The sequence below is a fragment of the Phoenix dactylifera genome, chromosome 6 (genome assembly GCF_051530095.1).
Source record: "Phoenix dactylifera cultivar Ajwa chromosome 6, Ajwa_hap1_PhDact_Kaust_v1.1, whole genome shotgun sequence".
Lineage (NCBI taxonomy): Eukaryota > Viridiplantae > Streptophyta > Magnoliopsida > Arecales > Arecaceae > Phoenix > Phoenix dactylifera.
In genome coordinates, this window is record NC_143195.1 from 37,750,604 (window position 1) to 37,777,607 (window position 27,004).

At 38.0% G+C, this 27,004-nt stretch overlaps 3 protein-coding genes across 9 annotated transcripts; 2 read left to right on the forward strand and 1 right to left on the reverse strand.

Annotated features, from left to right (window-relative positions):
- Positions 1-680: 680 nt before the first annotated feature.
- On the forward strand, positions 681-5,564 carry PTAC5 (plastid transcriptionally active 5). Of its 6 annotated transcripts, none has more exons than XR_016395637.1 (6): positions 684-1,221; positions 3,414-3,509; positions 3,672-3,764; positions 4,171-4,414; positions 4,806-4,926; positions 5,017-5,303. XR_016395637.1 is itself a non-coding variant. In XM_088724104.2 (6 exons), the coding sequence occupies exons 1-5, from the start codon at positions 718-720 to the stop codon at positions 4,893-4,895; spliced, it is 1,005 nt and encodes a 334-aa protein (XP_088580230.2). In that variant the 5' UTR covers positions 684-717; the 3' UTR covers positions 4,896-4,926; positions 5,017-5,564. The 6 variants fall into 6 exon arrangements, 5 of the variants coding, with proteins under 5 accessions (XP_088580231.2, XP_038982361.3, XP_088580230.2 ...); XM_088724104.2 differs by having other exon boundaries at positions 4,828-4,926; positions 5,017-5,564; XM_088724103.2 differs by having other exon boundaries at positions 685-1,221; positions 4,871-4,926; positions 5,017-5,564.
- A 2,433-nt stretch (positions 5,565-7,997) lies between these two features.
- On the reverse strand, positions 7,998-11,926 carry LOC103703917 (Pentatricopeptide repeat (PPR) superfamily protein). 2 transcript variants are annotated; one of them, XM_008786978.5, is made up of 2 exons: positions 8,521-11,926; positions 7,998-8,385 (listed from the first exon to the last, which is right to left on the reverse strand). In XM_008786978.5, exon 1 carries the CDS (start codon positions 11,768-11,770, stop codon positions 8,660-8,662), a length of 3,111 nt encoding a protein of 1,036 aa, XP_008785200.2. In that variant the 5' UTR covers positions 11,771-11,926; the 3' UTR covers positions 7,998-8,385; positions 8,521-8,659. The 2 variants fall into 2 exon arrangements, with proteins under 2 accessions (XP_008785200.2, XP_008785201.2); XM_008786979.5 differs by having other exon boundaries at positions 7,998-8,420; positions 8,521-11,896.
- A 1,995-nt stretch (positions 11,927-13,921) lies between these two features.
- Positions 13,922-26,492, forward strand: LOC103703918 (succinate--CoA ligase [ADP-forming] subunit beta, mitochondrial). The gene is made up of 12 exons (XM_008786980.5): positions 13,922-14,231; positions 14,541-14,651; positions 15,294-15,405; positions 16,615-16,679; positions 19,637-19,714; positions 23,657-23,731; positions 23,891-24,043; positions 24,168-24,302; positions 24,510-24,674; positions 24,984-25,106; positions 25,877-25,948; positions 26,072-26,492. Exons 1-12 carry the CDS (start codon positions 14,130-14,132, stop codon positions 26,147-26,149), a joined length of 1,269 nt encoding a protein of 422 aa, XP_008785202.3. The 5' UTR covers positions 13,922-14,129; the 3' UTR covers positions 26,150-26,492.
- Positions 26,493-27,004: the final 512 nt, after the last annotated feature.

The window sequence follows — 27,004 nt, forward strand, 5'->3', positions numbered from 1 at the left end:
CTAGTACATTATCGATATGGTATAATTAAGGATACAAATGGATTGGGCTGGATCGGATCATAGTGACCCAACCCAACTCGGTTCTAACCCAATATTGGTCCACTATCATAATTTTTGATCCAACGGGTCATTCAGGTTGAGACCGGTCTGGTTCATACATAATCTGAACCCAATTCAAAAAAATTCAAGTTCAGTTTGGGTCCGATTAGGTAGCCCATTCATGGCTTTAAAACTTGTGTTTGCACCCCCATGGGCTGCAGCCCACAAGCCCAAATAATTTTACGGATTTAGATCGGGTCAGATTGGCTCTGTAGGTCTGAATTCAAGAAATCCAGACCCGATCTGAAAAATGGAACGGATCCAATTTTAGATTTCGATCCGACCTCACATATCCTTCAAACAGGTCGGGTCAGATCTTAACGGGTTGGGTCAGGAGTCAACGCAACCCATTTACGGCCTTAGATATAATATAAATTTTTTGTGACATTATTGACATTAATATATTGAGTATGGTATGCCGTCTATAATATTAAATTAGTATTATATATCTCGTACTACAATTCTGTTCGAATCGGTATGGTATACTTGATCCTCTTAGATGGGTTGAGACATGGTTGTAAAAGCGACGCATTAAATTAAATTGCACAATATAAATCCGTCCGGGCTTGCCCTCGCGTGCTAAAACGTGAAAAAAATCTTCCCCCCCATCCGAATTCGATGGCCTCCACCCTCCCCCTCCACCCTTACCCTCCTCTTCTTCGCCCGCCCCTCAATTCCGCTTTCCTTCCGACCTCCTTTCGAGTCCACCGGAGCCCTAAGCCTAGCTCCTCCCCCAGATTATCCATCATCGCCGCCGCCGCCTCCGACCCTTCGTGGGAGAGGGAGGAGGCCCGGTGGCTCCGGGAGGAGCAGCGGTGGGTCCGCGAGGAGCAGCGCTGGCTCCGGGAGGAGTCCCGCTGGAACGCCGAACGGGAGTCCCTCCTCCGCGAGGTCGCTGCCCTCCGCCTCCGCATCGAGGCCCTCGAGCGCGACGCCGGGGGGCTGCAGGCCTCCGTCGACCCGCTGCCGCTGCTGGTTGAGGAGGCCCACGTGAAGGAGATGGTTCTTGAAGAAGGGGTCAGGGTTGCGAAACCCGCACCGGAGAAGAAAGAGGTCGTGGAGGAGGGGAAGAAGAAGACGTTGACGAAAGGTTCGGAAGGAGAGGAGGTTCGAGCGATGCAGGTCTGCGTGGTTCCACGGTGTTGATTTCCTTGCAATTTGTGCTATGAATTTAAAGGCGAGTCCGGTTTTTATTGAATGAATAAATTGCACTAGTAATAGCGTACCTTTACAATTAACCAATATTTTTCTCTCATTGCTTTTATAACTGATCCATGATTTTTAGCTTTTATAACTGATCGTAGATTGATCTTTGCAAAAAGGAAGTAAAAAATAAGTTTGACTGATAATTCTAAGGATGGTACATGATACATAACGCTTTCCAAGTATGGATATAGAGTCTTTTTACAAAATCATGTTATAATATTCAGCCAGAAAAAAAAAAAACAATGTCATAACAACCAGGGAACCGTATATAATTGTCATCAGGTCCCAACACTATACAAATCCTTCGCCTTCATGTATTTCTATCAACAACTATATATTTCATTAATACATTTGGTTGCCGGATGGTGAACGTTCAACATTATTTTAGGTTAAGCTTTATCTTACTTGGTCTGGGTTATCGTCAAGAGTTATAACGGTGTAATCAGTTCAGTTATCTTGGATATATTATGTAAAAGAATGAAGAGATAGAGGAATACATGCATAACAAATTAGTTGAACTGATAGAGGAGTTGCTCGACCATTGCAAGCCTCAATGACTTAGGCAAATTTCATAAGACAACGATAAGGCTCAAAACATTGTTTGATTTAAGACGTGGGTCAATAAACAAATGAGATGAGTGCGATAAAAATAAGAATCTTGAGTTGAACGTTCGGTAAAAATAGGAAGGTCAAAATAAGACATGAGTATATTAGAGGTGGTATATAACTTGCACTGAGGAGAATGTGATGGATAACTTATGAGATAGTGTATGACCATCAGCAAGTGCAGCAAAAGACAGGTCTTTGAAAAGTAGATGTGTTTAAATTGGTGTTTAGTGTTCTAGAAGAGTAAAGAAGACCTGATCTTAAGTGAGAGGAAGCTGTGTTAAGGATTTGGATTAGCTTGCAGTAATACTGGAGATTTCCCATAATAGCAATAACTGGTAATTGAAGATTCATGTGGCCAATCTCAAGCAGCTGGTACCGGTCTTAAAGTTTATGGTTATGTTGGATTTTTCACATTCTGTTAAAAGAAACAAATATTCCTTAATATTAGTGTCAAAGTTACTTAGCTATTCAAACTCAAGAATGCCCAAGCTAATCCAGCTCATTTTTCACAATGATCCATATTGTGTGACAGTAACATCTAGTACTAGCATAACTTCTTTTAGGATCAGTAGCATAATCTTAACTCATGTAATACTAGAACTTGGCATCTGCAATGCATGTTGGGGCACATAACAGAGAGGAGCATTTGATGGATGGACGTGATCTCATCTAATGTTGAAAGCTACGAGGAAGTAGGCCTGTTAACGAGCCGAGCCGAGCCCGAGCTTGGGGAGGCTCGGGCTCGGCTCGTTTCACAGAACTCGGGCTTGGGCTCGGTACCAAGCTCTGTATTAAGCTCGAGCTCGGGCTTGTTTGGTAAAAGAAAAGCTCGGGCTTGGGCTCGTAAAGCTCGTTTCAAGCTCAGGCTCGAGCCTCATAACAAAAATTCACATTAAATACCACAAATGAGGCCCTTACGTCATTAAAATGAGGCCCATTTCCTTGGTCTCACTGTTGTGGCTCGAACCCGTTTGGGCTCGTGAGCTGCTCGGGCTCGAGCTCGAATTTAAACGAGCCTCATTTTAGGCTCGGGCTCGAGCTCGTTTGACTAACGAGCCGAGCTCGAGCCGAGCTTTTAACGGGCCGAGCCCGAGCAGCTCGGCTCGTTAACAGGCCTACGAGGAAGCAACATCATGCTTTAGGAAAGCATCTTGGGAGACTTGGGAGACCCCAAAAAACAATGGGGAAAACCATCTTGGGAGACCAGGGGGAAAAATGTGGAGGACACACAAAGAGGCACATATTGACATATGCATTGTGTAAATGTGGCGAAGGATAAACCTGGAGTGAACACACACAGAAGTTTGGGTTTTTGCTCTAGAAGAGACTATTGAGCCATGCCTTAGATCAACCCTTCAGCTTCCTTTTGATCTGTGGGTATAATAGTTCTCTAACTAATGCGTCAACTCGATTTTTTGCATTGACCTGAATATCTAATATAACTTTTATACAAACTTACTTTGCTTAAAAATATTGCTGATTTATGTATAATTTTGCAGGAAGCTTTGCAAAGGTTGGGCTTTTATTCAGGTGAAGAAGACATGGAATACTCCAGCTTCTCGAGTGGAACTGAACGTGCAGTAAAAACATGGCAGGTGAATGATTCATTATTTTATTAAAAGCAATCTTGTGAAAAGTTCAGAGCAATATTTAGAGAATATTTTTTTTTTGTTTTAATATGCCTGAAAGACTCGCTCTGTTCCGCTTGCTGCTGCACTTATCATGGGGATTGATATTGTAAGAAATTTTCCCTACAGGCCTCACTAGGGACTCCTGAAGATGGGATTATGACAGCAGAGCTTCTGGAAAGATTATTTACAGAGCAGAGAATGGGGGATTCTAGTTTGAAAGTAAATGTGGTTAAATACTACTTTATTCCTCTTATCAAGTACAGAAAACTGTTGACTCGCACGCTGCGTCTGGCTTGATTCGTTCCTGCTATCATACTTTAATTACTTTAAGAGGACTCTGATGTGTGAATTCACTAGCACTGACTATACCGATAATGTGCTTGTTAAGTTTTGTTTAGGGCAATCTAAAATATTACCACTTAATTCTCTCGTGCAAATCAGATTGAAACTTGTTACCCAATTTGAAAATATTCTTTATTTCTGCTGCAGTGAAGTTTTTTGCAACATTTGGACCCTGTATTTTTCTTCATGTCATAAATTTTCATGATGCTCATAGTGCTCGATTGACAAGCTATCAACCTATTTATGTCATGCAGCCAATGATTGTGGTTGTATTTTCTTGCAGGATGGTGCAAATGGAGCAGCTGCTGCTTTGATAACGGAAATTGCAGAGATCCAGCAAACGGTTGTGAAAGAACGTGGTGATGCAGAAGTTCAGGTATCCCAGCGAAAAGTGTTTCTTCTTGGGGAGAATAGGTGGGAAGAACCATCCAGGTTGGTGGACGGGAATAAACCCATTAGCAGAAGCAAGGTTGTATCTACGAGAAAGTGCCTTTCCTGCCGTGGACAAGGCCGGCTAATGTGTACAGGTACTTAGAATTCGCTCTCGTTGTTGGTATGAGTCAAGGCTTTTGGATTTTAAGAAACGTTAATGCTTCATGTCAATATATAATCACAAAAAATTGACTATTATGTCTAGTTGAAACCTACGAGAGTTCGTGAATTAATTCTTGAACTATCACTGTGCTCACCTTCTCAATTTCATCAATTTTTTTCTGTAACAGAACCACCAATGCTTTACATGTATCCGGGGTTGCTTCCCATTTTAGCTGGTTATGATTTACCATCCAAGTTTTCTCCTGATAGTCCTTGGTTCTTTTAATCCTACCTGTAACTCTTATTGGTGTTGTGAAGTTTTTTATTTGTACTTGCATTCTTAATATTTTCAGAACTGTGTCTCTATGAGTTGACTGTGCACAGACATTGTTACCTCTTTTGACAGCAAACTTGAAAATTTTTGGAACGGTTGTTGATATGTTGAACAGCTTCTATTCATTTTGCAGAATGTGATGGGAGTGGTGAACCAAATATTGAACCACAGGTTAGTTGTTTGGTTTTACTAACTTGCATGTAATCATTTGTTGCTTCATATGCACGCTCTATTTTTATTTGAATTGCTTGCTGTCTACAGTTTCTGGAGTGGGTTGATGAAGGAGCAAAGTGTCCATATTGCGAAGGCCTGGGTTACACTATCTGTGATGTTTGTGAAGGGAAGACTATAACGGAAACATAGTCTAACTGCATACAATATCTTTCCACAAAGATTCGCCTTAAAATGGTGCAAGGATGTGAATGCTGAATTATTTTATTGACAGTGAATGCTGAGAAATTGGGAAAAAAGGGTTTTTCATGCAAGCCTAGCCTGCTGATTTCACAATAAAGACAATAAAATCAGTTGACTTCCTCTAATTGCTAATAGGAACTCGAGTTGGATGTTTATGTCATCAACCGTTTGTGCCCTTTTAAACACGGTAACAAGTCGGAAGGGGAGATGGACAACTTTTCTTCCAAAGGTAATGTAAACAACATCACTTTACAACGTTTTTTTATTTTGGGATAAGGGGAAGGAAGATCCACCCATTTATTAGAACTTGCACCAGTTATATGTATGCCATATCATAAACAGAACATGTGCTGGTTATATATTATGCTTGATCAATTCTTCTTTTGCTCATGAAATCTAAATCATCAAATGGGAAGTAATTTGGAAAATTTTCTGCTCCAAAGTACCAATCAGCACCACTGTGAATCCCGCCATCAGCTGTGACACTGATTTGCATCATTGTATGAGCTTCTCAATCGTCTCCGAATTAGCTCACGTCCACCATGGTCTCTTCCGCGGTAATGGTAGATGGTTTTTCACAATTAATTGAAATGATGATATTAGATATTTTCAGTTAAACTAGTTAGTTTCCACAAGGGTGAGAGGTGCCAATGGTAGATACTTTCACTTGCAACTTTATCACTTGCAGTAAAGATTATTCATCATACTGAGTCCAGCTTGTTTCCCTCTGGTATTTGGTTGCACTTATCAACATAATTTTGGCTGGAGGTTGCCAAAGAATTTTTGGACCGTTTGGGCGGTTATCTTTTTTCCTTTCTTTCTTTCTTTTCTTTTTGAGAATATTACAGCTAGCTATCCGACCAGAAATTTTGTGATCCATTAGCGCCTAGGGATAGATTAAAAAAATATATCTCGTGGATAACTCAGTCCTTGACCACAATTTCTTGGGATCAACTTATCCTTACCGTCCACAATAGTTGTTGCAGCAATCTTGATTTCCATATCTATCATATGGATCCTGCTGCCTTCGGTATAGAACTTTGCATTTCAAGTGTTATGAACGGACCATTTGACATCATATCAGACTGAGATGTAATGAAGATTGAACTACCCATTTATTCTTTTGATATGAAATTAGTACACCTTAATATGATAACAAAAATTCTTGATATGTATCAATAAAAAGATGGCCAAGCTTACCACATATTTATCCATTAATAACAGATTTTAGAGTTGAATCCAGACCCTGCGGACCTGAAACCGAGCCCTCGCAACTTGTTGAGCTATGCATTTCTGCACCAAGTAACAATCAGTCGTACATGCAAAAGGACAATCAAACAGTGGTAAATTAACATAACGAACAAAATGACATATGTTCTATTTACCCAAGCGCTGCTTGGTTTGCGAAATTTTTTTTATCACTGGAATATTTTTTTGTAATTTTTTTTTTTATAAATATGATATTTAGAAAAATAGTTTTAGCATGTTTAATTGATCATGAAAAAGTGGCATATATATCTCAAAGTGGCTTATACTTAGTTGAGCATCTAATTTTCTAAGAAAGTTGTATGAAATACCTATTATATCTTTAATAAATGACAAGATTCTATTTATGGATTTTGATGGCTTAAGGATACTTTTAGAAAAAAGAGACTCGAGTGGGAAATTAGCTTTCCCATGCCTTCCATAAGTTTTTTTTTCATGAAATATGAAAATTTTATTTCTACGAAAATGCTACTTTTTTGATTTCTTTTTAAAAAAAAAAACTTTAACTAAATAAGAGATATTTTTTTGTTTCTCCGTTGACCATCCTTTTTGTTCTTTTTTTCTTGAACTAAACGAGTTCTAGATGTTTTATAATTATGGAATGTGGACTCCTCTGCTGTCTTGCAATGCAGCTAAATCAGCACATATAACTACACATATTATGAATAATAACAATGCATCATCACTGGAACCACTCTGAGCATGTCCTACCTGACTCTTGTGCTCGGACATCTCCAAAAAGAGCTTAAAGGCACGGTCACGCATCTGAACCTTCTAAGAAAGTGGCAGAATGCTTGTTAGGTGAATAGGATGGCTCTGAGACTTTTATCTGTAATTGCCTCAATAAATCCAACGCTTCCTTTTCTTGAACATAACCAGCAATTAAAGCTTTCTCTTGAACATAAACAGCAATTAAAGCATGGCCAGCACAAGCATATGGAGGAAAACCTTCTCGGCAGCTGTCATTTCCCCAAGTTTTGCATCCAAGTCAACAAGAGAAACTCCCGACATAAAAGATTATAACTGAAATCAGATACTGGCAAACAATGGATCTGTTTTCTTTCATGACAAGAAAATATTTTTGCTAACCTAAAGAACTGTCAGCAGAAATACAAAACTTTCCGCATTACAAGAAATAATATTTTTGCTAACCGAATAAAACTGTCATCGGAAGCAAAATGCTTGTGAAACGATAATGAGAGAGAACCAGTAGGGAACTTTGATAAAAGGAATCTTATTTGAAAGGGTTCAGAAATTCTCTCAAATTTAGATCAATTTTCTTGTAGAAACAAGAGATAAGCACCACAATTTTCAATTACACTGATCCAATTGTACATGGGAAAACAGAAAGGCAGAAGTACTGCTGATTTGATTACATCGATTCAATTATTCACTGATTCAAGAACCATTTAGTCAGTTCATAATGGTTATTGCGGGGGACAACTACAAACCATGGTTTTGCAACAAGGACTCCACAAAGAATTTCAAGAAACATCTAAGAAGCTGGTAGTAATAAGCAATGATGAGTGGGAAGACATAAAATTGACTACATCTGAAATTAATTTTACAGAAAGAAAAAATTTCCTGTGCTTCTTTATTGAAGGCTTGTTACAAAACTCATACATGATTACACTATCAAAGCAAGGATATTGACAAACTATTTATTGAAAAGAAAAATACAATCAGCTTGAAGATACTCATGCTGTAAAGTAGGTCAAGAATTACATTTCTTTGGAAGAATACAATATGTCAAAATTGCAAAGTTTTGAAAAGAGGTTTGACAGAGCATGTCAGTCGTAGCTCTTTCTGGACTAGTTTCGTAGCCCAAATATCAGTTCCATTTCATTGAACATGAGAAGTCAATAGATAGAAAGAGCAGACCCTTTTTTCCTGAAGCTGTTCCAAAATTCCAACTTGAGCAGATCCTCAAGCAATGCCAGACATAAGAACCTACCATCCATACATATTATTAGACTTTTGATGAGCTGCAAGTAAGTTATGCTGGTAGATTAGATAAATTCTCCCGTGATGAGATTTTAAACTACAGTTTTGCAGGGACAGTCTAAGGTAGGAGGAAGAAGTTACCTTCTTACATGAATAGCAAGCCCCTTCATGTATGGTAACTTAGCATTCCTTCCCATGACGGTAACTTTAAGGCCAAACAGTATCCATGGCCTTGGATTCATAACACAAGGAGTTTTGTGAAGGAGCAAACAAGGGGACCTCAACCAAATTCTTCATCCAGGACAAGTAGATCAGGTTCAGCAACATAGCCATCTTCTTTCATTAATACTGTCAAATCAACCAGAGTTTCATAGATGTCCACAGAATCAGGGTGAAATTTGTCTCCTGCAATGAATAAGCTCGTCTTACTTCCCACTGTAATCCAGCTACACCCAGGCGACTTCCTCACTCCCCTTTCTTTCATGGCTTCTCTCACTTCCTTAGCAGAAGCCCAGTTACCAGATGCAGCATATATACTAGAAAGCAACACATAAGGAGAAGAATTATGTGGTTCTAACTCCATAAGCTTCTCAGCTGCTCGTTTCCCCCTTATTCCATCCCCATGCATTCTGCAAGCCGCAAGCAAAGTGGCCCAGATCACACCATCAGGTTCAAAGGGTAGCCTGTCAATCAACTCCTCGGCCTCTTTAAGAGAACCACCACGGCCGAGGATATCTATCAAGCAAGCATAGTGATCGACTCTTGGAGTTATGCCATACTTCATGGTCATTGAGTCAAAGAAACCACGTCCTTCAGAGACTAACCCTGCATGACTACAAGCTGTAAGAATGCCAAGGAATGTGATATCATCGGGCTTTATTTGTGATTCTTCCATCGCTTGGAAGAGATTGAGAGCTTCATCAGCATACCCATTCTTTGCTAATCCTACAATCATAGAGTTCCATGAGATGATGTCTTCTTTCCCTTCCAACTCTTTAAAGACTTGAAGGGAGGCGCTTACATGTCCACATTTTGAATACATGTCTATAAGAGCACTGCTCACATACTCATAGGAGTTATAGCCAGTCTTAATGATGAGGCTATGGATTTCCCGGCCATCTCCCAAAGCAGCTAAGTCAGCACAAGCTCCTAGAACACTAGCAAAAGTAGCCTCATCCGACTGAATGTTATAACTACGCATTTTCCGAAACAATAACAATGCATCATCATTATGACCATTCTGAGCATGTCCTGAAATTATAGCTGTCCATAAGACTAGGCTGTTGTTATCGGGCATATCCAAGAAGAGCTTATTGGCATCGTCAAGCATTCTGGACTTCAGATACATGCCTAAAAGTGAGACCCCTAAGAAAGTATCATTAAACAAAAGGCCGGATTTCAGTGTGTGGCAATGCACTTGCTGTCCCATTGTTATTCTTGAAGGGCCAGAACATGCAGGGAGAATGCTTGCAAAGGTGAACTGGGAGGGCTCTAAGCCTTCTATCTGCAGTTGCCTGAATAAATCCAATGCTGCTTCTTCATTATTATTTTGGACAAAACCAGCAATCAGAGCATTCCATGAGACCACACTCTTCTCAGGCATTTGTAGGAAAACCTTCTTGGCAGCTATCACTTCCCCAAGCTTTGCATACAAGTCAATTAGGGAACTTCCAGCATAAACATTTTTACTGAGATCAGACTTGATGGACAAGCAATGCATCTGCTTTCCTTCCTCGAAAGCTTGTAGATCAGTGCAAGCACTTATAACAGTAGCTAAAGAAACCTCATCTGGCGCCAACAGATCCAGCCTCATCCTTTGGAATGTACTCAAAGCTTCCTCCTCATGTTTATTATGGACAAGCCCTACCATCATTGCATTCCAAGAGACCGCGTCTCTACTAGAAATAAGTTCAAACTGCTTCTTTGCATCATTTAGCTCTCCACACTTAGCATACATATCTACAACTGCATTGACTGTAAACAGACTGACCTCGAGATTGCTCTTGATTACAACAGAGTGTAATTGCTTGCCCAGGTATATATCCTCCAAACAAGCACATGCATTGAAAATGCTGACAAACGTGAATTCATCAGGCTTAAAGCCAAGTCCCTTCATCGCAGAAAACAAGTCGATGACTTCTTGTGGCTGCCCATTCTGTACATGGCCACCGAGCATTGCATTCCACATAACAAGATTCCTCTCATCTGAGAAGTTAAATATTTTCCTCGCATCTTGTATACGGCCACATTTAGCATACAGATTAATCAAAGAACTTCCGACGAAAACATTTGTATCCAACCCAAGCCTAATTGCCTCGGAATGGACTTGCCGGCCATCACCAAGGGCCATCAGATTGGCAGCAGCACTCAGCACGCTTCCCAGTGTCGACCGAGTAGGCTTCACACCCCTGCTTCTCATTTCCTTAAAGAAGCCAAGAGCCTCGGTCTCGTGCCCATTTTGAGCGTGCCCGGATATAATTGCATTCCAGGCAACAGCATTGGGCAAGGGCATCTGCATAAAGAGCGCTCTCGCATCTTCAAGCCTTCCGAGACTCACACAAGCTGTTATGGCCGTCACATATGTGACTTGGTCTGGCGTGCCACCTGACCCCTCCATTCTTGAGAACAATCGAAGCGCTTCATCAAACATTCCAGTTCGAACATAACCTGCGATCATATTAGTCCAGGAGATAGTGTCGGGGTTGGTGATCCCATCAAAAACTCGACGGGCATCGGCCACATGGTTGCACTTCGAGTACATATCAATCAAAGACCCCTCGCAGAAGGAATCGGACTCGAATCCACTTTTTATAACCTCGCAGTGAATTTGCCTGCCGCAATTTAGAGCAGCCAATTGAGCGCAGGCAGATAGAACGATCGCGAATCCAAACTGGTCTGGTGGAGCACCGAAGCACCGCATTGATCGGAAGGCCCGTATGACCTCCTCGGTCGACCCTTGCCGTGAGTGGGCGGAGAGGATGGAGTTCCATGCAGGCCTGTCTCGCTTCTCGAGTTGGTCGAATGCCTTCTGGGAGTAATCAAGATCTCCCGACTTCGAATAGAGGTCGACGAGGGCATTGCCAAGCCTGCCTGATAACTGGAAGCCAAGCTTTAGGATACGGGCATGTAAGGTTTTGCAGTCCTTCGAGACGCGGGCTCTGTGGGGAATTTCGTCGAATGGGTGTCGGAACTGAGAGAGAAGGGATTGTTTAGAGAGCAATATCAGGAAATTGGCATAGGTTTGAGGGTCGGGAGGGAGTTTTGGTTGGGAATGGGGCTCTGTCGGAGGCCAAGGAGAGAGAAGTGGAAGAGGGGAGGGGGCTGGGGAGAGAGAGAGCGTGGTGGTTTTGGGTCCCAGAAGGCGTTCGAGAGGTTTTGTGGCGGAACGCATCCGGTTTCTCTCAGTCACGCCTCCCCTATTACCCGAATTCTATTGATGGGCAGCCGCCAGCTGTCCATTTTTCAGTCCCACCACTCCACGGGGAGTTAACGAAGGAAAAAGCGTGCGGCGGAGGAAGAAGGCGAGGTGGTAGCGTGGGCAAAGTACAGTAATACTGAATTTGCCTGAAAATATTAATAGACCCCATGTAGCAGCCCCCACCCGTCAGAAAAATATTCGATACAGACAGAAATGACCATGTGTTGGGCATCCCAACCGATTTTATTTATATCCTCCTCATCCGTAGGCCCGATTCGGTTACTTCTCTGAGCTCCGACACGAATATTACTAATAGAGCAATACGCCCTTCCAGACTCCGTGTCCAAGCAAGAAGTATCCAGTCTTTACAATTTAATCGACGTTCGTGTGTTTCAAACTCGGAACCACTTGATTGGAAGTAAGGCCACACTCTCACTGGGCTACCACCTCAGTGGCAAATATTAATAGACCTCAACGAGAAAAACTCTTTGATATAGAATCCTTTAGACGGCCTATTTTGTTTATACCTCTTACAACATAAGATAAATTATTAGGTGAACTAGATCCAATGGACCTGTCCAAATCTCGGAGCACATGTACGGTAGATAACATGATGAATTTTCATCTCACCATGTTGCCCCTCTCTTGCCTGTATTTAAACTATTCAAGATCAAAATAGATCGGTCCACTGAATCTGATCCATCTAATAATTTCTCCCGTTCGACTCATCATCTCACCACCATTGACAGCTAGTCTGAAGGCACCTCCTTTCCTTACCCGAATTCTATATGTAGAGGTTCTTATATGGACTGCAATTGAAATTATTGCAAGGAGAAAAGAAGGTCGATGAAGTGCTCCATGTTGTTAATGGTGACTTTCTTCTTTAGGTATTTTTGGATGGGGCTAGCAAGCATGCAACTTATGTCTGTCAATTTTTAATAAAGATTAGATGATATGATCTCACGAGGCGAGAGAGTTTCAAGGGTGAACTAGACAAGACATGAACTCGGCAAGACAATTATCTATGCTCATGACACCATTGGCCCCTAGCCCTTTCACATGCCCTTTTACAAAGAGACAAAATTCGGCAGGAGTTTTGTCCATTATAGAAATTTGAATTTAAGTAAACAAATATATTTTTTCTTGCATATTGCTTGATGAACAGGAGTTTTATGGTGAATTTATCAATTCACGCTTACTCCAATTGCCACACCTTTTTTTTTTCCCCACATATTTTGGGTTTGAATCCTTGATAGAGCATATCCAAAAGTTTAATCTTGGATAAATAATATATGAATAGATCTAAAGAACAAAATATAGTAAATTCTCCAATCTGACCCCAATCTTGCATCATGGATACATGATCGTTTAGTCCACCAAATGAATGGTTGTGCTTGGCCAAGGCTAAAGGTGCAACGGGGACTTATAACCCACTAACATGATCTGACACAAAGTATAGGGTTTGGGTATGAAAAATAAACCTAATAAATCATTCAATTGGGTTTGAGTTCCCACCTCGAGCTTGATTGGATCAAGATTGTATTTAGGTAGATGCATAACCAAAAACCCAAACTCCAACCCTATTGTGTGCATATATACAAAAATATTATGTTTATGCCTGAGCATATAAACATATGTATTCATACATAGGATAGTTTCACTACTCTCTACTCCATTTTTCTCTAACACGATTGAAGAGAAAAATTGACATATACGACACAACGTGCCCTGTTCCCCCAAATTTGAGTCCATATATTTTATGGTAGTCTCTTTTACGGTACATTTATTGTGATTGGATTTATACCAGGCTTTGTTGTTATAGGTTTCTTTTAATGCTCGATGTCCTTTTAATAGTTTATTTTTATATTATAAGCATTAAATAATTTAAAACAATCAAAATAATATTAAAAAAACAATTTGGTATCAGATTTTTTTTGGGCCTAATATTGGATATAAAAATAAAGTTTTAATTGGAAATAGATCTGAATTTGGATCTCATGGATATGGTTGAACCCAACCCGAACCCAACCAGCTAATACCCCTAGCCAGGCAGCCCCATTCGGGCGCCTGTCCTCTCAGGGTAATTTATGGTGCACTGGCGATGCAGCGGAAGCTAAAATCCTTGCGGGTCAGAATTTTTTATAAAAGAAAAAGAAAGCCTCGAGGTCGGAGTGAGAACGGTCCGAGGGAGCTTATTTAGAAGGACCACGACGAAAACGAAGGCCAGGGTCAGATCGGTTGTTCCCTTCGTTGTCTGTTCCTCTTTTATTCTTCCCGCTAGGGTTTCCACGATTCGAGGGTTTGCTCTTGGGTTGGCGATCTAGTAGGAAGAATGGTCAGGGGATCTATCGGAAAGCTCGTATCCGGGTCTCTCTCGCTCGCCGGCAGATGGCAGCAGCAACAGCTGCGGCGCCTCAACATCCACGAATACCAGGTCAAGATTCCATCTCTCTTCATCTTTTCCTTTTGTTAAATATTTTTAAATCGATCGTTTTGGTTATGATCGCAGAAAAGAAGAGAAAAACGTGAGATTTTTTTTTTTTGTGTGTGTGTGTGTTTGGGAATTTTGTTATCATTCAAATTTTTCGTTTTTTTAAATTCTTTCTTTCGTTTTCTATATTTTTCTGGCATATTTTCCTCTTTTTTCTTTCTTCCAGTGCTTTCTATTTTTCTTTTAATGATCTTCATCTCCAATTTGGATTTTTTTTTTTCCAGTTGGGAATCTAATACCGGTTTTGGGCAGGGTGCTGGATTGATGTCAAAATATGGAATAAATGTACCAAGGGGAGTTGCCGTTGGCTCTGCTGAGGAGGTGAAAAAGGCCATCCAGGATGTTTTCCCCAACGAAAAGGAGGTGTGCTTGCTGTTTAATATATAGCATATGAGATTTTCCATCTGTTTTATAAAAAGGTTTTTTCAAATGTTAAGCGACACTGTCCTTTTGTCAAGAGTGACGATGCTTTCTTAGTACCATTCATGGAGATTCTTGAAACAGTTTCTTGTCATTTGTGTATCATTAGTACTTTATGCAGTATAGAAAATACATATTTCTTACCATAACCTTTTAGTGATGCATCAGAAACAATAGAAACAAAAGTGCAATAAAAAAAAGTAAACTGACCGCGGATATGTAATCAGCATTTGGAAATTTAGGCAAGGAGGCATCTTAATTTCAAGACATATGAAACCGGCACCATATGGTATTGCTATATATGATTTTCCAGTGTCAGCATGCCAGATCTAGGACTCGGCTATGGGATGTGGGACAAGCATGCATGTTTACATGCTCAGCCCCTGGGAACTGTGATATGCTGTGTATTGTCATTGTATTGCCATTTTTTTTTTGTGTTTACATCTTTGATTTATCTGTTTGGTACGTTGAATGCCATACTAGATCCACTTCTGATGTTGTTTCAAGTTTTCTTGAGTCAAAACTCCACATAATGGTAACCTGAACATATTTATGAAATCTCGAATGATGATGTTGTTGCTGCAGTTGGTAGTGAAAAGCCAAATTCTTGCTGGTGGCCGAGGCTTGGGAACCTTCAAGAGCGGACTTAAGGGTGGAGTGCATATTGTTAAAACTGAAGAGGTGGAAGATATTGCTGGTATGAGGGATAATTCTATTTTATATCTGCATCATCATTCCTTTTTTAAAATATCTTTATTATCAGTGTAATTGTGGAAAGATAGGATGACTCTTTTAGTGTTTAATCAAGATAAATCATCCTGTCTGGATTTATGAATTGGATAGGCTGGCAGTATATTTTGGGTATTGGAAAATGCTCAGGGAGCATGATACTGTTTGGAGGTAATGAGATCTAAAGATCAGGATCCCTAATGGAAGGAAATTCAGGGATAGGAGTTATGGTTTTGTATGTGTAAGCGCCTTGCACAAGGCTGCTGGCTGACAATATGAAAATCAAAATTCATTGGGCTTTTGGTATCTTTATTCAACTCTTATACCTCGCCAAAATAAAAATAGTAATATTTTCAAATATCAATCCTTTTCATATTAAAGAAAGGTAGCATCTACCTCAGTCTTTCCTGTCTTTTATGCATAGGGACTAGCCAGACTCACATTTTTAGATTTTCTAGATAGGCCTTACTTTCTGCCTCATTCTTCCAATGATAACACTACAACCTAAGTGATATTATTTGGGAATTGTCACTGAAAAAGGAAGAGTACATATCAAGTACCACATAATCTGGACAGAAGTGTTGTATATTGTGCTTATTTTTGTGGGGCTTGAGAAAGAGAGGGGCTTGCCATGACCAAGCATGCCATTTGGGAGGGAGGAGATATATGTTTCACCTGTACTTAAGATTCCATATAATTGAGCATATATTTTATGGAATTTGTTCTTTAAAGACTAAGAGTGTTGCTTTATTTCTTTGCTATAACTGTAAGAACATATTTTTTGAGAAATTTTATTTTTTTCCCTAGATATGAAATATAAGTCATGACCCATTCAGTATTTCTTAAAAAAATCCAGGAAAATCATATAATATATTTATTTCTTAATCTTTTATTTTGATACATCTAGAAGAGGAATCTGTGCAATCTAAGTTAAAATTTTGAAATTTGGATGCTGTCTTTTGGTGAATGTGTTGAAGTAAACTCCCTCAGCATGCCTGTTTAATCTTTTTCACTTATTGAGCCTTTTTTTATTATTTGTCAAAAATATGTTGTTTACTGAGCTTGCTTGTCTTGAAACATTTATGAATACTTATCAAGATAAATTTTGTGAAAGAATCATCTAATTCTTATACTAGGGTTTTTGTATGTTTCTACTGAATCCACTCATTCTTTGTAGGTAAAATGCTCGGCCAGATTCTGGTTACCAAACAAACTGGCCCCCAAGGAAAGATTGTGAGCAAGGTTAGGGAAATACTTCTGTTTAGACAATTATATAGGTTACCCAATTCCTTACTTCAAATTTTATATTTTCATGGTACTTGTTTTCTATTCTTGCAGTAAGTTTGATGATCTCTGGTAACATAATGCATCTTCATTCTTATCTTTAGTATTATTGCTAATACATTCTAAATTCTTAATTATATTATGCACTTCCTGAAGTTAATGGACTTATTTATGGCCCTGCTTTAGAGATGGATTAGGTCTATAATCTCTCTGGCTTTTATTTTAAGTTGATATATTTAAGAGGTGTGTAAAATTATTTCATTTGAGTCCAGTTCCACCTACCTATCAGCAGTTGGCAAGTAAGATACTCACCTAGAAATTTGTCTCTTTTTTTGGTTCCCTCACATCTTCTTTCTTACAGGGAAATAGAACATGTTCGATACACACCAGTTATGTTCTTGCAAGTTCTTGATTTGGATCCCACTACTTTTTATGCGACTTTGTCTATAGATTTGTTATTGTAGCCACTGTAATTGACTGAAGCCCAGTGACGGAATTGTTCTGAAGAATTGATACCTTACTTGAGTTGTATTTCTAGTCCTTTAGGTTAGGGCTTTATTTTGTTGTTTGTGCTTAATTGATGTATAAGGATTTATTTGATGACAAATAGGCATTACTGTAGTTGATTGGAGTGGGTAGTGAAGAAGGATCCCTAATGTTGAGCTTAAATAGTTGGGGTAAGGTTTTCGTAAAGTTTGGTTTTGGTATGTAAATCTAAAACTTGTATGCTTCAGCCGTGGGATGCATCAATTATGTTTGGTTTACCGATCATTACATATTGGTGAATGATTTATCTTGATTTATCTTGGCAATATCTCCCTGGATTCCTTTATTTTTCTGTGTGACCATTATCATGCCAGAAGGACTAAAGTCTGGGCTGTATTAGTTAAAATCTATAACAGCCAACTAAAGCCAAGTGTCTAACTAAATTGCCTCAGTTGGAATTAAACTGCATGTAAGACACTACCTTCTTGTGCTAGCTGATATTTAAGCACAAAGATTCTATTGTCATAGAAAAAGTTTTATGCAAGACGTGACAAAGTTCGCGTAAACAAATTCATGCAACTTTAATTGTATAAAGTAAAAGTTGACTATGATAAAAAGGATGCATGCAAATATCAATCCTGTGTATGAGGACGCATAAATTTTTTTTGATTCCATTGACTAGGTTTCAAAATATTTGTTATTTAAAACATTCTTCCTCTCCTTCCTATTGTAAATCATCTTCCTCCATCAACTTGTCATTGTCAGCTGGGACATGCGAATAATATTATTTGGAGGTAGCGGCTTCATAGCATATTCCTTCATCATTGCGTATGTTTCTTCGGAGAATTTATAACAAGAGAAAGCATAACTTCATTATTTGCATGTTGAGGAATAAAAAGGACTACATGGTGAATTGTGGAGCACAAGTTGAATAGTTGGTGTTAGTTCCTTTTTATCCAGTTAGGTTCTACTAGCCAATAGAGATGTGCAATGCACTTTAGGAAAAATATCAAACAATAGAAGATATATAAAACTTGAGTTTAAAAAAAAAGAAAAATTAAACTTAAAATGCAAAAACGGTAAAAAGAGTTACATAAGTAAACTGAATGGACGAAATACAGAATGGAGTTAAATAGAAGCAAAAGCAGATGTTAACTAGAAATACAAACCGAGAAAACAAAATGGAAAAGTGAGTAAATTATTCTTATGATGCAGATTTTATTTATGAATCAGCGTCAATCTATATTTACTTATATTAATCTTTCGGAACAAAAGTTCAGAAGACATGGAAACTTTTCAAAACCCTTGCCAAATTTGATTCTATCTGCATTCCAATGTTTTGAGTTTCAGCCTAAAACCAATTCGTTGTGACTGAAATGGATTATTTTTTGATTACGACCAATTTTGGCTGAAAACCATTAGCTTTACCCACTCGGCCAATTTCAGTCGTGTTTCAGTTACTTTTGACTGAAGTCGACAAAAACTGGTCATGAACACTATATTTATCCATTATTTGTCTCTTTGGTGTCATTACAGGAACATATATTCGTTCCTTTATTTCTTGGGTTAATTAATGTCACTTTCGATCAGCTTTCAGTTTCTTGTGTTAAAAGAAAGGTTCTTGGTTCATGTGGTAGCATTCCTTATCTATGCAAATTACTCATTCGAGAATTTTTTTTTTGACTTTCCAAGTCTTATAAATTCACAAGTACTTTCTGTAATCATAGCTATACCATACATAAATCAAAAGATACATCCTCCTAAGTCTTGGAAAGTATGAAATTCTATTTGTTTAATTCCCAATTAATGAAAGAATACCCGCGAACAAATATAATAAAAAGGAGTAGATGAGAACATCGTGGTTCTTACATACAGATCTATTCATGATGTTAAGCATGTGAGACAAATAATTAATTTATTTCAAGATTTAAACAATTAATTACTTAAATTACTAGTACGCTCATGAGGGGTGAACCTAGCCTAGTATTATTGCCAGTATGCCACATTCACCTGCTAACCCCCTACACACACCAAAAAAAGGAGGGGGGGAAGGAAAAAGAAAAGGATCCCCAAGAAGTTTTGAGCTGCAACTTTTGAGATATGAGATCAAGTCTTATAGGTAGTTGGGTGAGCTGAAAGGAATTCTAGTATTAATTTTCAAAATTTAAAAATTATAATGTATTTATTGGTATTGGTGTCTGGTCATGATTGTAATCATCTTACAAGATTCATATGTGTAAGCACTAAACATATTTAATTTTGTTGGCCAAAACATGTGGGTGAAATCTTAAACTTTCCTTGTCAATTATCTACGACATTATGCTGCTTCTCAATAAAGTATGTCATATCAATTAATTCATTTTACTGAAATTGTTTTAGATATATTTTGTTGACATTAAAATTTTTTATAACACCTTATTTTATCACAGGCATACTTGTGCGAGAAGCTATCACTTGTTAATGAGATGTACTTCGCCATCACCCTTGACCGTGCAACGGCTGGTCCGGTACGTTCTTGAATCAAATTCAGTTGTCTTTTGCATGAGATATATGATATTTTCATCTTTCAAACCAAAATTATAATTTCAACTTTCTGGGAGCACTTAATGTATTTCAATTTTTTCCGTAGTTAGCTATACATTTTGTGCTTATCAAGTTGGAAGTGAGTATTTACATGTTTCATTTGTCACTGTATATTTATTTTATTTTTGATTATCTGCTTTCAGTATTTGCTATATAATTTCTATTTTTGCTCAACTTTAGATGCATTGATATTTTTCCCTTGTTTGGAAGTGAATGATCAGGTAAACACTTCCATCATCTCTGCAATCAGAGCCATTTTTCATGCCCACAATTCTAGAAAAAATGAATGAATAGTTTTGATTTAGGTGCTTTGTTTACATAATTCATCTCCCTCCCTTCCTCCCTCCCTCCCTCACTTGCTCTCTCTCTCATGCACGTGCCCTCCTTCTCCCTCCCCCCCCTTTCTCTCTCTTTCACACACTCATGACTGCATGCACAAAGACATGCAGTGACACATACATTCTCATACATTATGAAGATCTATGCAATACAACCATCTCTAATTTCGGAAGTTTGAAATCAAGATTATGAAATTCTATATACAACTAGATCTTATCGTATGCTTACATTTATCGTGAATGTCGGGACTGGCTGATGAAAGAATAGCACTTTACTTACCTTAAAACATGGATTTGTGTCCTGGCCATGCTGTTGTGTGCCATATGGCATGTATCATGATGTTTGATCATGGGTATGTTACTCTGGTGCATACCAGTATAGCATTTACTTGTTCATGTTGAATTACAATTCAGAAACAACATTCGAATAAAAACAAACTAAATATCATATTTTAAGTTTTCATCACCTGAAATGTCATGTATACACAAAATAAATGGCATGTGTTATTTTGTTGGAAGTATATAAATTTTAGTTCCTATATGATGTCAAATATTTGTTTCTCCGATAAAGGTAAAATGAATTGTCCACCATTTTTAGTTCTAAAAAACCATATAAAATAAAAAAATGAAATCACTTCCTATGAAAAATTGTGCTACCTTAATGCAGTTTTTCTACAAATCATGTTTTTTTAAGTTTTTTTTTTTTTGATTTTGTTGAAAGAATTTTTGAAATGTTCTTCATTCAAAGCATGTATGGGCATTTGGAAGTTGTTTGGTTGTAACTTTAGTCTAAACTTCCTGTCCCTTTGGACAAAGAAAGATACGATGGACAAACATAAATTTGTTATGTCAGTATGTGACAAAAGATACGAACAATATGGAGCCGAGAGAGGGCTTATGCAAGGGTAACCCTTAGTCTCTTCTTGTGCTAACTATTTATTAGGCTAATGGGTTGATTATTGCATTAATTCCATATTACATGATCTTAGAGATGAAGTGTTTACAGTTTGTAAATGGCTTAATTTTATTCTTTCCCTGTAATTTCAGATACTTAACTTGAAATCTTTGACTGTCTTTATGTGTATCTGATCTTTGACTGAACCCTGGTTAGTTGTTCAATAGCATGGGTTATAGCAGTCATGAACTTTGGCTTAAGTAGAGTTTTGGAAGTAAGCTGCAATATGTGGGCTGCTGGGGGTTTACCTTATTTTGGGGCAGAAGGTGGCTACTTAGGCTGACGTAACATCATAAGTATACAGATGTAACAAGAAAATAGGAAGCAAATTAGAAATGGATGCATAAACAATAGACTGAGGAAACTTCTCTTGCATTTTTATGAGAACCTATTTTAGTGTAACATGACTTGTAAACAAGTAAAATACAATTATTTTCTCTAAAGCGTGCAATGATATTAATTGATAATCAAATAAAAACATGTTCAGCAATCTAAGTGAGTTAATGCAAAAGTTAAACTCTCTGAAGGATAAGCACAATCCAAAATTAGAAATGCATAACAAGAAATAGTCAAAGTAGTAGTGTATAGTAACTAAGGTGCTTGGGCATGATTGAGAAAGACATGGAGTTTATAATCTGGGTGCCTAGTGTATCTAATACCTGTTATCACCTCAAAATATAGTCCAAACCTGTCCCTTGTCATGTTTATGTACCCTCTATATGGTCAGACTACAAAAAGGGGTAGCCTAAGCTAATGAGCCCTAATAAGGTGGCTGGGGCAATGCCAATGTCTAGGCAACTCCTAGGCGGCTCGGGAGGATGCTTCTAAAAATGTGGGGTTACATTTTATGCATTGGGGCTAAAACTTGCCTTAAGCCTTCATATTTGTAAGCATCAGTTGTCAATTATAAGTGGAGAAAAGTAATATTTATGAAAATGGTTTTTTTATTAGAGAAAAATATTTTAAGATGCTTCCAGTTTAAATCAATACAAGCTTTTATACAACATCTCTATTAGTAACAAAATTGCAGAATGAAACAGAATAAATTCATATCATGCTACTGCTCATGCTTATACAGGGATTGTTCATTGCAAAAGTTCTTTGTTCATGATAAAATCAGTGAGGGTCAAATTGGAGGAACCAACTCTTAAAAAATTTCTTCAAAGTTGGTTGTTCTAATAGGAAAAAATAGTTGAAAAAGGTTGGGCTGCCAGTTTAAATCTGCATAGATTTTTGTATACAATCAATAATCAATTCATATTAGGTCAATGTGCAAGATTATATTCAAGATTATAGAAAGCTGCTGTAGTATGTGGGTGACTACTGCATAATGCCTAGGTGGTTTGCAGGTGCCTAGAAGGAACTTAGGCAGAAGAAGAGGAAGAGGATAGGAGGAACAAGAATTGGCGAAGGTGGAGGGTTAGGACAAGGGGAGGGAGGATGGGGAGGAGGAAGAAGAGGGAGGAGGAGAAGGAGAAATAGGAAGAGGGGAAGTGGAGGTGGAGCTGGAGAGAGGTGAGACAGGGTACCATGTATCACCAGCCCCACATGTTTAACCTGACCTGCATATTGCCCTGGCTGCGTATCCAGGCTGCCAGGGACTGGTGCTGGTCAGTCGCTATTGCAGGCCCATGCAGGGTGGCTGAGGGGCCATATAGCTTATGTGGCTACATATGCAGCCTTATAAACTACTTCTTAGTTGTTACAGCAGTGATTATATGTCTGAGAATTTTATGCACAGAGAAGCATACTGCTCAGCATAAAATAGGTGAGAGCCGACCAGAGAGATCTGGCCATAGGATTTTACTTCAGAATCTGCTTAAGAGCAATGAACCACACTACTAGTTGGCAGAAAACTGTATAGGTTAAAGTTTCTTATGAGCCTGATCAAAACATTTGAGAACTGAAAAGAAGCGCATTTTCTGGCAGGAGTCAAGCTGCAGGGTAGTGCTCAGCTACCTCTTAAAGAGGGGAAATTAGAGAAGCTTTTGAGTGATGAAGGGTTTTCTTCTGAAGTTAACAACATATAGTAGGATATAAAAACTTTTCATGAGGAATTGAGTGGCGAATATTTGGCACCTGAACCTTGCATCATATTTGAGTAGCAATCACACAACTTTTGATGGAAGTTGGTGTCTTGTTATTTTCTTAAAATATTTTAATTAATTTAGGGAGTCAGCCTATGTCATTCATGCCCACTAGAATAGGAAGAATTATGATGCTTGCTCACCGATCTGTTTATAATTAATTTATTTTGTTTGTTCAATGTTCTAACTGCAAAAGAGAGTTCAAACCTTCATGATTCTGTTAATTGTTGCTGATTTGGAAAAATTAGTGTGCCAATTTGCACCTGCCTGTATCCACCTTATTATCATTGCACTGTGTTTTCAAACGTACATATAAACCGAACTGTTAGCATTAAATCATGGATGTGGATGGAATTGTTTATTCCTTTTCATTGTTCGTTTATTTATTTACTTTCATGTGGTCTTCATATCAAGGCTACATTATCCATTGAAGTTATGAATCTTCTGCTGTACTTATCTTGTCTGAGTTGTTATCATTCTTTTCAGCTCATCATAGCTTGTAGAAAGGGAGGAACTAGCATTGAAGATCTTGCGGAAAAGTTTCCTGACATGATCATCAAGGTCATCTATATTTTTGTTGTTGTTTATTAAAAAGCACCTTTGTGAGATGATTAGTATGTTTGGTTTGTTATTTCTACACAGGTCTATATTAATTTCAATAATTTAGTGATTCTAGGTTGGTATAGTGATATGCTAAATTTCATTTCTTTCAATGGCAAGGTCCCGGTTGATGTTTTCAAGGGAATCACAGATGAAGATGCCGGAAAAGTTGTTGACGGTTTAGCACCTAAGGTAGCAGACAGAAATGCTTGCATAGAACAAGTGAAGAAGCTTTACAAACTCTTTTGTGAATGTGATTGCACGTTGTTGGAGGTAACTTGATCATAGAATTTCCATTTAGCTGCAAAAGTTCTTTGTGAATGGTGTCAATTTTAATGCTCTTTTGATTCTCTAGCTATCATTCCTATTTTAACATTGGAAGACTTCTGTTGGTTAGATAAATCCAATTGCCGAGACATCTGATAACCAGCTAGTAGCAGCTGATGCAAAGTTGAACTTTGACGACAATGCTGCTTTCCGTCAGAAAGAGATATTTGCTCTCCGTGATCCATCCCAGGAAGATCCTAGAGAGGTGTGACACATTCTACTCATTTTGGTGAAGTTGTTAAGCTCTTATAAAAAATATGCTTGATGATTATAAGTAAACAATCAGTCTTTCTGCATGTGCAAGTCTAAAAATTCTGTGTTGCTAATTTAATATAATTGCTCGCCAAAGAAACATATCATGGCCTTTTATTCCTTGCATTTTATTTTCTGAGATTCTCTTTTCTTTTTTCAGGTTGCTGCTGCCAAAGCCGATCTGAACTATATTGGATTGGATGGAGAGATTGGATGTATGGTTAATGGTGCAGGATTGGCTATGGCTACAATGGATATAATAAAATTGCATGGTGGTACTCCTGCCAATTTTCTTGATGTTGGTGGAAATGCGTCAGAAGGCCAGGTGCGATTGTAGTTCAACATCTATTGTTACTTAGCTGTAAAGGTGCCTAATCAATGTTTTTAGTATCTATCCTTAACTTGAGTAGCTAAATGAAGAAAAAATATCTGTAGATTTATTATTGGCTGTTGTTTATGAGAATGGTAAATAGATTTCTCAATGGAGCATCTTATTTTTCAAGATGATAATTCTCATATTAACATCTAGATGCTTTGTCTTTCTGTTGGTTAAATATGAGCATGCTTTATGCATCATTCAAGAATCAAGATCCATTCCCTGTTGATATGTCTAACTTGATAAGTTGTTCATCAGGTGGTTGAAGCATTCAAAATATTAACATCTGATGACAAAGTGAAGGCGATTTTGGTCAACATATTTGGTGGAATCATGAAATGTGATGTGATAGCAAGCGGAATTGTTAATGCAGCCAAACAGGTCTGTTTTCTGTTTAATGTGTGTTTTCGTTTTTCCAGTTTTGCAGTAATATTTTGCTTCCCTTTGTGCCAAGTAGATCTATCACTATGTTAGTGAGAGCACTCTCGTTGTTGAGACTATGCAATGTCCTTAAGATCAGAAGGCAGCCTAACATATTCTCCCACTTAAAAAAATATGGATGATGTACTCTTCTTGATCAAAATGATTGTGGCAGAAAATTTATTCCATTATTTGACACATTAGTCAACAGAGTTGATTATGAAAGATGCAGATTTAGAATCTGATGATTGATTTTTAGGAACGCAAAATGTTAACAAGGCCCTGGATCATAACAGCTTCCCATGGGCTGAGAGGATCATAGTTTTCACAAGAAGAAATGTAAGCTGAGTGGATCATACTTCGATTTTCAAGGGAAAAAGGAAAATCCTTTACCTATTTCTTCATGCTCTTAATTCTTCCTGACAGTTTGTGTGTCGTTGAATTTGCACTTAAATCTTTATTTGATTAGGCTGGACCTTTTGATTATTTCAACGCATAGGCTGCCTGAAGTTGTTCCCACCATGAGGAAGCTTGCTACTCTACTCAAGGAGCCATCCTCTGATTGCATTATAATAACCTTACAATGACTGGTTCATATTATGCTTGTCATTGCACGCCCCTAGTTTTATTTACTTTGCACCATTCTGAGCCATCAATCAGTGTTTGTTTTCATGCTTATGGTTGCCATCCATAATGAATTTAACCTATGTTTCTTTTCCTATAATTGCCAGGTTTCACTGAAAGTACCCGTGGTTGTTCGCTTAGAAGGCACCAATGTTGATCAGGGGAAGAGAATTCTCAAGGTAGATAATGATATGTTTTTTTATCTTTTTGTTATCTACTCTATTTTATGCTCTTAGTTCTGATGTCTGTCGTGAAGGAACCGAAATGGCATTGAGAGTTTTGTTATTCATTATAATTTGCAGGAGAGTGAGATGGCCTTGATCACGGCAGAAGATTTGGATGATGCTGCAGAGAAAGCTGTAATAGCCGCGTCAACCTAAGAATTACTAAGACCAATATGATTCCTGTTTTTTTTTGTTTTTGTTTTTTTTTTGTTTTTAAAAAGAAGAAACCCGGTGCTCCGATGATTTGCTAGGAGCGCTCACTGCATTTTTGGGAAATGTTCTGTCAAGAATTTTCACGTGTCATCTCGATGCCAACCCTTTGAATGAAGTGGTTTGGTTCTAGGAATAATGAAAGCTGACCGGTAGGGGAGTTCTTGGGGTCCATGGCTAGATCAGTATGCTGTGGCTCTTCAACATTATTGGTCATGCAACTTTTCTTTCTTCCCCAAATAATTATTTTTCTTCAATTAAAGAAATGAGGTGAAAGACATTGGGACAACATTATATTTCAGATGTGCATGTGGGTCGGGTGTATATGAAAAATTGAAGTGAACTGGGTTGGACGTGCAACAAAATTTTGAAAAGATTTGGAAGCTTAGGAACAGTATGGCAGCCATGGATGTAGAAATTGTGGTTGAACGCAGTTTCTGGTTTTGTTCTTGAACTCTTCGTGCGAGTCGTGCACTATATATATATATATATATATATATATATATATATATATATATATATATATATATATATATATATATATATATATATATATATATATATATATATATATATATATATATAGTGGGTGCGAATACATCAAAAAAAAATCAAAAGAAGTCGTGCACATTTTTCAATCACAGCTTCCGTTGGCTGGCAATTCTCCACTTGGACCAAATGGCAGCCATAAGAATCCAATCAAAACCACTCTTTTTTTTTATTTTTTTATTAGGATGGATGTATCGCACAGTGTAGGTACGGATATTTAAAAAAACAAACAAAATTATTATTATTATTATT

What these genes read in the sequence shown, in the direction of transcription:
- PTAC5 (XM_088724103.2), top strand. Translation starts at nt 718, where the DNA reads ATGGCCTCCACCCTCCCCCTCCACCCTTACCCTCCTCTTCTTCGCCCG. An exon ending in AGGAGGTTCGAGCGATGCAG is followed by an intron (nt 1,222 to 3,413) that starts GTCTGCGTGGTT and finishes ATAATTTTGCAG; the next exon opens with GAAGCTTTGCAAAGGTTGGG. An exon ending in AACCAAATATTGAACCACAG is followed by an intron (nt 4,927 to 5,016) that starts GTTAGTTGTTTG and finishes TGCTGTCTACAG; the next exon opens with TTTCTGGAGTGGGTTGATGA.
- LOC103703917 (XM_008786978.5), bottom strand. Translation starts at nt 11,770, where the DNA reads ATGCGTTCCGCCACAAAACCTCTCGAACGCCTTCTGGGACCCAAAACC.
- LOC103703918 (XM_008786980.5), top strand. Translation starts at nt 14,130, where the DNA reads ATGGTCAGGGGATCTATCGGAAAGCTCGTATCCGGGTCTCTCTCGCTC. An exon ending in ACCGTGCAACGGCTGGTCCG is followed by an intron (nt 19,715 to 23,656) that starts GTACGTTCTTGA and finishes CATTCTTTTCAG; the next exon opens with CTCATCATAGCTTGTAGAAA. An exon ending in TTCCTGACATGATCATCAAG is followed by an intron (nt 23,732 to 23,890) that starts GTCATCTATATT and finishes TTCAATGGCAAG; the next exon opens with GTCCCGGTTGATGTTTTCAA.